Here is an 11,023-nt window from a genome sequence, read left to right on the forward strand (position 1 = left end):
CCACCATTTATATAAGTAGAAGCATTATTAGAATGCAGTCTTCCTTTCAGTTGTCCGAGGGGCTCTGTTTAAATGACAATTTGCTAAAGATTCCTCAATACTCGAAGACTACATGCACTGTTTGTTCCATTTAGACGGGGGACCAGGGATTAACAAGTAAACTAGGTTCCAAACAAATAAAAGAAAGAATGCAAACATAATTTGCTACAATACATGTAACTCATGAGAACATAATGCAGGATGTATCTCATAATATAAGGACTCTTCTCTTGTTTATTGCATAAACTTGGGGATCTTCAATGAATAAATGTGTAGAACAGTCTCTTTATATCTCGCCTACTGTATCCATAGGCTGTATTATGCTGTTTACATAGGCTACTACATCATTGACTCGACTATCTATCAGAGCGTAGCAGACTTGCTTCTCGTCTGTTGAAAACACATAAGCAAGTTTGCGCCACCTTGCGTTTCAAACGTGCATAACAGCTCAACGAATTACCACGCAGGCATTTAGGTATCCTTGTTCTAAACAATGTGGGCCCTAACCTTGTACCGGTGTTTCTTGGGAAATGTAGGGAAATGGTTTTAACACCATGCTGAACCTACACTGTGTAATGCCTCTAGAAAACCACAATTACCAGACTCAGAATCCGTTGTTCTTTTCATTTGTGGCGTCGTGCAACATGGCGGCTTGGTAAAACGAAGATAGTTCGTAAGCATCTTGTTTTTAAGAGACCATGGTTCGTATTTTAAGTTATATACATGCATTTTTACCTACTTATGTTATGCTGTAAAACTTTACAGTTGCAGTGTTTATAAATAACGTTTGGACTTTAATCCATGAAACGTGTTTTATTTCTATAATCTGTCCCCCAGTCGTTAACGAGCTTGCTTGCTAGCTAGTATCTAAAGTTAGCTATCTAGCTACGTAACGTTAGGAAGTTAAAGATAAAATCCACTAAATCGCTTTTTTTTCTTCTTTAGCCTAGCGTTGATACTGTCCCAGAATGTTTTGCATGTCAGCAGTCAAGTTTTTAATTCCGCGTTCAAAACAACTGGGAACTCGGAAAAAATGAGCTCCGACTGGGGTAAAATCGATTTGAATGGTCATCCAACTCAGAATTCCAACTCGGGCTTCTTTGTAGAACTCCGGCTTTCTGACCTGAAGATCACTGACGTAATGGTTTAACCTCGTGTTTTTCTGAGTTCCCAGTTGTTTTAAACGTGGCATTTAGACAACTGAGAACTCTAGGGGGGACCTCAGACTGGTAAAAATCTATTTGAATGGTCATCCAACTCAGAATTCCATCTGGGAACTTGGGCCTCTGAGAATGCTGACTTTCTGACCTAAAGATCGCTGATGTCATGATTTGACCTTGTATTTTTCCAGAGTTCCCAGTTGTCTTGAACGCACCATAAAATATAGGATTTTCAAGAAGCAAATGCCGCGTTCAAAACAACTGGGAACTCGGAGGTCAAATAATTACGTCAGTGATCTAAAGGTCAGTAAGACAGGGCTCTAGAAAGAGACCCGAGATGGAATTCTGAGTTGGATGACCGTTACAATCGCGTTTTCCCTGTCGGAGCTCGTTTTCCCCCCCTTAATTCCCAGTTGTTTTGAATGCACTGAAGTCTGAGATTTCAGAGTCCTGAGCTCTCAAGTTGTTTGAAAGCAGCAAAAGTGTCACTTCCATTTTGTATCATCATGATGATGTGGAAGTGACACAGGTGGTGCTTTCAAGGCAACTGGTACTGTGTTCAAACTGGGAACTTGGACATTTCTGACCTGAAGATCACTATGGTCATGATTTAACCACATTTTCAGAGTTCCCAGTTGTCTTGAACACAGCATGGGCACTCTGGGGGGGGGGGGAGAAAAAAAACTTCAGGTCGGAAAGTACGAGCTCTAAAAAGATGTCTACTTTTCCGACTCGGGATTCCGAGTAGGATGACTGTTCAAAACTGTTTTTCCCAGTCAAAGTTAGTCCCCCCCCCCTTGAGTTCCCAGTTGTCTTGAAACACACTGAAGTTGGAAGTCAGAGTTCTCAGTTGTTTGGAACTCCGTATTTGCTTCTTGGAAGTCCAATACCTTGAAAACTTGACGGCTGACACGCAAAACATTTGGTACTGCATTAACAATGGGCTAATGAAAAAAAAATCATGATGATAATATCATACTTGCTAGTTACCTCAGTAGCTACCTAGGTAGATAATTACCTGACATTTAGCTAGTTCACTAACCGATCACCAACTCATTAGAGAGAGCTAGCTAGATAGTTATTGAGCGTGCAATTATTTATTCCAGCCCAGCACTAAAACACTTGAATCAAATTATCGTTGTCTTTTTTTGTGATTAGCTAGTTGATAGGATGATGGTTATACCATTAAGTGTTTCATGTACAATCAGAACATAATAGTGGGGGTTGGGGACGTAATACACTGAGACGATGGTAACATGGACTTGACCACCTACAACTCGAAGCTATATTCATTCTGTCCTCACAGATGGCTGGTGATCCAACCGACAAGAACAATGCAGCAGAGACCTCAGGAGTCAAGGATAAGGATCGGGAGCGGAAACGCAGTCGCTCACGAGAGCGTGAACGCAAAGGCTCCCCGTCCAAGGACCGGAAACCTCGCCAACGCTCTCGTGAACGCAACCGATCCAAATCCGCAGAAAGGTTTGAATGACGCAGAATTATTGGTCGTGGGTGAATGCGAACAACCTGCCCAAATAGTTTCAACCTTTCGGGTGCATTAAGTACAGCTTCCCTACAGATTGAAATGCACTGCTGCCATAATGGAATCCAGGGATGGAAGATGCTGCTGTACCTTTAATATTCCCATTCTCTAAAACAGTGTTTTCCAGCCCTGGTCCTGACCAAACACTTCATTCAGCTCATTGAGGGCTTGATGATTAGTTGACAAGTTGAGTCAGGTGTGCTTGTCCAGGGTTACTATAAAAATGTGTACTGTTGGTGGTACTTCAGGTCCAGGGTTTGGAAACGCTGTATTTAAACAGCCTTTTTTGTCCTCGTGCTAGGTAGAAGAAGCCATAGCAGCCATTTTGGAATTTTATTTTGACATTTCCACAGCGCAACGAAGTAGTCCATTCTGAGCCTGATTGGCTGACTATCCTTTGTTGTTCAATGCGATGTTCTACGTGCCATTCCAATATTAGGAGTACAGCGACATCTTCCATCCCTGGAGTGAGGTACGTTTTTCATGCAGCGGTGCGTTTCGACCTGTAGGGAAGATGTGCGACCGACTGATCGAAACTATTCTGGCTAGGCGAACCACGCCTGCTATCTGACTCTGTCTTTCCACTGTATTTGAAAGGTGTCCTTTGTTAAGTTCATGTTTTAAGTATCCCTATATTTCTGTTATTACGGGGCTTTCACTCTGTTATTAGTGCGCGTGCGCAGCAGTCTCGTTGATGAACCTGGCCTGAGTGCAATGGCAGCCATGTAGTAGTGCGCTAATACGGTTTAGTAAATGTTAAACTGGAACCTTGTTGTTGTCATTTCAAGTCAACTTCCAGTGGGTTTATCGCAGGTTGGTAATGTTTCTATGTCTCTGACCTTTCCGTCCCCCTCCAGAGATCGCCGTCTGAAGGACAAGGAGAGAGAAAAGGAGCACGACCGGGACAAGAACAGAGAGAGGGGTCGCAAGGACCGCGATAAGGACGGTCACCGCAGAGACAAAGACTGCAGCAAGAAATCCAGGTCTGTAGGCTTGAATCAGACTGGTGTTTTTAGTCACCGGGTGACTATTCGGTGCCGGCTTGAGCCGAATAACAAGATCAAGGTGTCCTATTGATATGGCTCCATCCAGAGGCGTTATAAAGATCTGATGGTTCTCAGCAGAATGTTTATCTGGAACACTCCCACGTTGTGCCGTTCAGGAACTGAGTGTGAGCTATGCGTCTTTAAAACATCACGCAATATGCAGAGACATTTTCAAATCGTTTCCCGCTACCTTTTCAACTTGAGTGGTTACTTCTCCTTACAGAAGCGTCTCCCCCAAGTCCAAGGACAGGATAAAGAGGGAGAAGGATTTGAAGAAAGAGGAGGATGAGGAAGATGAGAAAAAGAAGAAAAGCAAGGTAAGACCAGGAAGTGGTCTCGCTATTTCCCAAGCCCAGCTAACTACCACGTTGTGATGTACCTCGAGTTGCATTGTGTTTCATAATGAGTATTTCTCTGCATCTCTCTTAGGTCCAGCCACTGTCTCTAGAGGAACTTCTAGCCAAGAAGAAGGCAGAGGAGGAGGCGGAGGCAAAGGTGAGACCTTAACAGTGCTCGTTTGAGAGTCCATCTGTTGGGTGTTGCAGTGAGGAGCAAGAAGGGAGTGTACGAATTAAGAATGTTAAGCTAAGTTTCTCCTCATGATTTTGAATGCCTTTCTCTCTCAGCCCAAGTTCCTGTCCAAGGCGGAGCGCGAGGCGGAGGCTCTGAAAAGGAGGCAGCAGCAGACTGAGGAGAGGAAGAAGACTATCGATGAGGACAGGAAGAAGAGGAGGATGTTCCAGGACATCGGGAGGAAGATGATGGGTGAGTAGGAGGGTCTTGGGGTTAGTCGGGAGGAGGATGGTGGGTGAGTAGGAGGGGCTTGGGGTTAGTCGGGAGGAGGATGGTGGGTGAGTAGGAGGGGCTTGGGGTTAGTTGGGAGGAAGATGGTGGGTGAGTTAATGTTTACAGTTAATTAATTGAGCTGTATCTAAAGATATGTTCTTTACAGTTATTTACATATGTAATTGTATTAGAATTTGTGTGATGGAGATTGAGAGAACCACATTAATATTTATGTTGTATTGGATTACGCTATTGACTGCAAGTACCAGAATGCCTTGCGACAGGTAGTAGAAAAATAAAGAATGTGCCAGTTATGTATAAGTGACAAATGATTATCCTGACTGTCGCTAGCAACTTTCTTTTATTGTTTGTAGAATCTAAAGTTGTTAAATGTAACGTGAACGAGTATTATTACTAAAAGAAGCTTTCACTTCACAAATCGATGTCCCCAGTCATTACTTTGAAGATAGTTATTCTATGTGGGGTTAGTCAGGTCGCAATATTCTGAATGTCGTCTAGAGAGCTTAACTGATTCCCTATTCTACACGACAGAGAAGCACGTCTGTTCTACATCACGTGTTTCTATCTAAACGTTCAGTAACGTTGCACCCCACTGAACGTGACCTAGGTTTCTGGATGTTGGGTATCTAACTGTTAGACCTCTGGTTCGGTCTCTGACAGTGCTTGGAGTTAGGGTGTAAGTTGTTTTAACAGTTCCATTGAAAATACTGTCGGCTCACAAAGTGTATGTCTGTCCGTGTCCCAGAGGACCCCCAGGAGAGGGACAGACGAGAACGGAGAGAGCGGATGGAGCGGGAGAACAACGGGGACCAAGCGGATGACGGAAGACAGAAGATCAGAGAGGAGAAGGATAAGGGCAAGGAGCTCCAGGCCATCAAGGTATGTCTGGAGATTGAGGTTCTGCCATGGGCCGGTTTCAGGAAAACAGGCTCATTTCTGGGTTGTATTGAATTTTTTGCAACAGAAAATGGCTGTTTGAGTCTGTCGTCCTGTGTTTGGTGCCTAGTGATTATGACCCTGGACTAAAAACATGTTCACTGGAGATCATGCGCCGAATACAACAAGTGTAGACTTTACCGTGAAATGCTTACTTACAAGCCCTTAACCAACAGTGCAGTTCAAGAAGAAGAAGATACTTACCAAGTAGACTAAAATAAAAAGTAACACAATAACCAGGCTATATACAGGGTGCACCGGTACCGAGTCAGTGTGCGGTGGTACAGGCTTTGAGGAGTGAGCTTTGATATGATTGGTTGAACTAAGTGTTTGAGCCGGTGTACTGTGCCATCTCACGTCTCTGTCCAATCAGGAGCGTTATCTGGGCGGGACTAAGAAGCGCCGGCGGACACGTCACCTGAACGACAGGAAGTTTGTCTTTGAGTGGGATGCCTCTGAAGACACGTCTACCGACTACAACCCCATGTGAGTCTGCATGAACGCTGGGATGATGAATTCAGTTTCACCAACATGATGTGTCCGAATTAGAGGCCTTCACGGGTCCAACAGAGACGAAATGCGGAGTCATTTGTTATAGGCTGTTTGTAAGGACACGTAACTGGCTAATTTGGTCAATGTCACTTGTTTATTTATGGAGCTGGCAGCGTTTGGTTGGAAGTTTCTCTCGCTCTCTCTCTCACCGGTTCTGAATGCGTCTCTCAGATCCGAAACATGCACAGGTCTGTTTTTCCACGGTCCTTTTCGGAACGGGTTTGACAGGGCAGTCAGACCCGTTCTGAAAAGGACCGTGGGAAAACAGGCCCGTGCCAGTTTCGGATCTGAGAGACACGTTCCCGATCCGAGAGAGCGACGCATATCGCTAACCTTGAACAACTTTGCTCCTTCAATAGACATTTGCCTCTCTCCTATGCCGCCTGCTCTCTTCCCACCTAATATCCCGCTCTGCCTCCGTCTCTCAGTTATAAGGAGAAGCACCAGGTCCAGCTGTATGGCCGGGGCTTCATCGCTGGGATCGACCTCAAGCAACAGAAGAAAGACCAGTCCCATTTCTACGTGGACATGATGGAGACGAGACGCACACTGGAGGAGAAGGAGCAGGAGGAGTGAGTCACGCGCACACAAACACACCTGACAAACTAACACGCCCGCTACAAAGCATTGGTATCGATGTCTTTGAAACGGCTTCAACCTCTGCGCCGTCCCCTTCCCGCTCCTCAGGGTGCGACTGAAGAAGGTTCATAAGAAGGAGGCCAAGCAGCGTTGGGATGACAGGCACTGGTCCCAGAAGAAGCTGGAGGAGATGGCGGACAGGGACTGGCGTATCTTCAGGGAGGATTACAGTATCACCACCAAGGGTGGCAAGATCCCCCACCCCATCAGGAACTGGAAGGAGTACAACCTGCCCCCACACATCGTGGAGGTCATTGACAACTGTGGCTACAAGGTCAGCTGTGAGGACTTGGCATGCACACGCCACCTTTGGGCCTTTCCCCTGATCCAGCACTGAAGCCGTTGCTTGCTGTATAAAAAATGGCCTCTTTGTTTCCCTTGTTGTCCAGGATCCAACGCCTATCCAGAGACAAGCCATCCCCATTGGCTTACAGAACCGCGACATCATCGGCGTGGCTGAGACGGGTAGCGGTAAAACGGCTGCCTTCCTCATCCCCCTATTGGTCTGGATCACGACCCTGCCTAAGGATGAAAGGTGAGGGGTCGCCTCCCCAGCCAGAGGGTTACCCCTCAAACTACTCTCCCAAGAGTTGCATGTCCTTCATTCAAAGCACACATCCTTCTCACCCCCCTCTTTCCCCTGTCCCTGTAGGATTGAGGACTCGGACCAGGGTCCGTATGCAGTGATCCTGGCCCCCACCCGTGAGCTGGCGCAGCAGATCGAGGAGGAGACCCTTAAGTTTGGGAAACCTCTGGGCATTCGCACCGTGGCTGTCATTGGAGGTATCTCCAGGGAGGACCAGGGATTCCGCCTCCGGATGGGCTGCGAGGTCAGACACTAGAAAACAACACACACACATTTTTGCACACACAGACACGCAAACATGCAGATTCACGCGCACACAATATTATTGCCCATATTAAGACGCGTGCTTGTGAGGTCTGAGTAAACGCGTGTGTTTCCAGATAGTGATAGCCACCCCAGGTCGTCTGATAGACGTGTTGGAGAACAGATACCTGGTCCTGGGCCGCTGTACCTACGTGGTACTGGACGAGGCTGACCGCATGATAGACATGGGCTTCGAGCCTGACGTCCAGAAGATCCTGGAGTACATCCCTGTGACCAATCAGAAACCAGACACGGACGAAGCAGAGGACCCCGAGAAAATGAAGATGAACTTCGAGATGGGAAAACACAAGTACAGACAGGTGAGAGATTGTTAAAGCCGTAGCAGATAAACACACACTGAATAAAATATCTTTCTTTTTTTTATAGCTAGCTGTACAATTTAAGAAGAGAATTCTCTTTCCCCTGTCTTTCCTCCTTCCATCCGTCTCTCTCCTTCTCGCTCTGTTTCTCAGACGGTCATGTTCACAGCTACCATGCCCGCGGCGGTAGAACGGTTGGCCCGTAACTACCTGCGTCGTCCGGCCGTAGTGTACATCGGTTCAGCTGGTAAACCCCACGAGAGAGTGGAACAGAAGGTCCTGCTCATGGGAGAGGGAGAGAAGAGGTAACAGACTCGAGAGACACACACATCACTTCTATCCCTGAAGCTGTAGCTAATGCCGAGTCTCCCTTGTTGTCTCGTCTTCCAGGAAGAGGCTGCTGGATGTTTTGGCACGCGGGTTCGAGCCGCCCATCATCATCTTCGTCAACCAGAAGAAGGGTGTCGACGTGCTGGCCAAGTCTCTGGAGAAGATGGGGGTGAGACCTCATACTTTCTTATACCTGAGCTGTGCTGTTTTGTTTTCCCGGTACAATGTAACGACTGGAATAGCTCCAAAAGTGCAAACGCAGTGCTAAATCAAGGGCACCTCAAATACATCTATTTTGACCTTTTGTCATCCTTTCACCACTACTATGGCTACGCTAGGAACCAGGAGGTTGATAATGGTTCTCTTTCTAATGATGTTTCTCTCCCTCTCTCTCTCGCCTGGTCTCTTTCAGTACAATGCTTGCACGTTGCACGGTGGCAAGGGCCAGGAGCAGAGAGAGTTTGCTCTGTCCAACCTGAAGGCTGGAGCCAAGGACATCCTGGTGGCCACCGACGTGGCTGGGAGAGGTATCGACATCCACGACGTCTCCATGGTGCTCAACTACGACATGGCCAAGAACATCGAGGGTAAGACCATGACCTTTGACCCTGGGGTCTCTCGAGCTGGGCGACGTGGAGGAAAATCCATATCGCGATCAAATCCCTGAATTGATGCGTTGATGATGATGATAAATAGAACGATATGTTTATAACATTAATGTGCACCACAGTTGCACTACTAGTTTGATGGTTGTAGCCATCAATTTGCCCATTTAACAATCACATTTCTCTAGTGTGGGCTACTTGTAATAAACGATTTTAGTGAAATGCCTGCGATAAGTGATCGGTATGGTCAGTGTCGATCATTTTCAGTTTTATCGTTCCAGCTCTAGGTCACTCGCATGTCTGTTGGATTTTGTTATGTCATAGAGACTTTGTACTGCCTTCCATATTTGTAGACCGGGATTAAAGTTCTCTGTCACAGCGGAGTATGGAGTATGTATCTATTCCTCCATCAGTTAAAAAATATATATAATATATAAAGAATATCATTTAGAGTAGACTTTGCAAGTTCGCTGTCTTGAGCCTCAAGAGTGCCAGAGAGGACAAATGGAGCGCATCTTCACGACAGTTATGCTTGACAGCGAAGGAAATTGCTTTTGTCCAGCTCAAACCATTCCAAAAAATATAATATAATAAGCTGGTAACTTGACTACTTACGTCTAGGCCAATTTGGTGAGCACAGGAAGAAGGGAAAACCGGCTGCTGCTCATGTGATTGATGTCAGCCTAACCGTATTAAAAATCAACCTCTTTCTGGTGCTCCTTCAATTCTGTTTGGTGCCTAGTGTTTTTAAAGTTGGGCGCAGTGTGTGTGTGGAAGAGTAAAGGTTTCTTGCAGTGTTTTCCCCTAATTTACACAATAGCATGCAGATTGTTAAGCATGTACATTCTGCAAGGTTAACTTGGTCCCAGACAGTCGATCTGAGATCGACTTAAGTTTCAGTCGTGGATTTAGTTTTTAATGCTTTAACTGCTGTGTAGATCTTTTTGTCTTACTACTTATTGTGACGTTGCCCCTTCGCCCTCCCCTCCAGACTACATCCATCGTATCGGTCGTACGGGTCGCGCTGGGAAGAGCGGCGTGGCACTGACCTTCCTCACCAAGGAGGACTCGTCAGTGTTCTACGACCTGAAGCAGGCCTTCCTGGAGAGCCCCGTGTCCACCTGCCCCCCCGAGCTGTCCAACCACCCCGACGCCCAGCACAAGCCTGGTACCATCCTCACCAAGAAGAGACGCGAGGAGACCATCTTCGCCTGACGTGCCAGATCATGTTAAATGGTTACGCCGCCCTAGGACCTGCCACCACACACACTGGGTTTTCACTCGTTTTAATCATATGTTTTTGCAGTCTCTCAACACCTACGGTATCCCCCCTCCTTCCTTCCTGTGTCTTCTATTCTTTTCTCATTTCCTTTCTCTTTCTCAGTCTTGCCACTCTCTTCAGTCCTCCTTTCTCATTCCTCCATTGTTAGGCTTCCCCTTCTGTAGCCCGGCTACTGTACGAAATGTTAGGCTGATGGAAGGGCCTGGGGGTTCATATTCTGGTTTTGGTTTTTGCTACAGGAGAATAGAGAGCCTCTTGGTCTGTGTGGGGAAGGGACGTTAATGGAAGGTCATGTGAGCGCCAAACCTATACTTTATTTCAAAGAGCCCCTGTAACAACACACAAGCGGTCCCAAAAGGCCAAGACAGAAATGTTGTAGTGTGATTGTTAGCCCTGTTGTGACAAGTTTTAAAATTGTGTAAAAAGACCAATACATTGAATACCTTTTGTCTCCCAGAGAAACATGGTAGATGTGGTGTTTTCTTTCATCAGTCAGCTGGTTATGATGAGTATTTTGGAATGTGATGTTTGCTACGTTGAATTCTATGAAGTGAATAAAACCCAACTTTTGACTGACACCGTTTTAAAATAAGTCTTTCATAAACTGATCTCACCAGAGCCCTACAAAGGTTCTCTGATATCAATTCCCTGGACTCGATTGACAACATTGCTGCCCTAAGAACTACAACGTTCAAGAAAGCACATGACAATGGCAGCATTAAAAGTACATAAAATGTAATGTTTATTTTACTTAGTTTTATTTTACTTAGCATTTTTACTAATATATTCTTAAATAGAAAGCATTCTATACAGCGACAGGCAGGAAATCTCTTTTTTTTTTTTCGTCTCAGAAATTGAGGAAAGGAGCGTCGGGT

General features: G+C 45.9%; 1 protein-coding gene across 1 annotated transcript; it reads left to right on the forward strand.

Moving 5' to 3' along the window:
• Positions 1-471: 471 nt before the first annotated feature.
• ddx23 (DEAD (Asp-Glu-Ala-Asp) box polypeptide 23) lies at positions 472-10,724 on the forward strand. Its single transcript, XM_021615616.3, has 17 exons — positions 472-740; positions 2,506-2,681; positions 3,600-3,725; positions 4,012-4,105; positions 4,218-4,283; positions 4,415-4,553; positions 5,341-5,474; positions 5,905-6,017; positions 6,512-6,655; positions 6,771-6,996; positions 7,112-7,257; positions 7,375-7,552; positions 7,689-7,931; positions 8,085-8,236; positions 8,322-8,430; positions 8,674-8,848; positions 9,858-10,724. Exons 1-17 carry the CDS (start codon positions 738-740, stop codon positions 10,079-10,081), a joined length of 2,448 nt encoding a protein of 815 aa, XP_021471291.1. The 5' UTR covers positions 472-737; the 3' UTR covers positions 10,082-10,724.
• Positions 10,725-11,023: the final 299 nt, after the last annotated feature.

Source organism: Oncorhynchus mykiss, chromosome 9, assembly GCF_057628025.1.
Source record: "Oncorhynchus mykiss isolate SJ-2025 chromosome 9, ASM5762802v1, whole genome shotgun sequence".
Lineage (NCBI taxonomy): Eukaryota > Metazoa > Chordata > Actinopteri > Salmoniformes > Salmonidae > Oncorhynchus > Oncorhynchus mykiss.

Excerpts from the sequence above, each read along its gene's own strand:
- ddx23 (XM_021615616.3), top strand. Across the intron at positions 4,554-5,340 it reads CATCGGGAGGAAGATGATGG|AGGACCCCCAGGAGAGGGAC; the intron begins GTGAGTAGGAGG and ends TCCGTGTCCCAG. Across the intron at positions 6,656-6,770 it reads GAGGAGAAGGAGCAGGAGGA|GGTGCGACTGAAGAAGGTTC; the intron begins GTGAGTCACGCG and ends CCCGCTCCTCAG.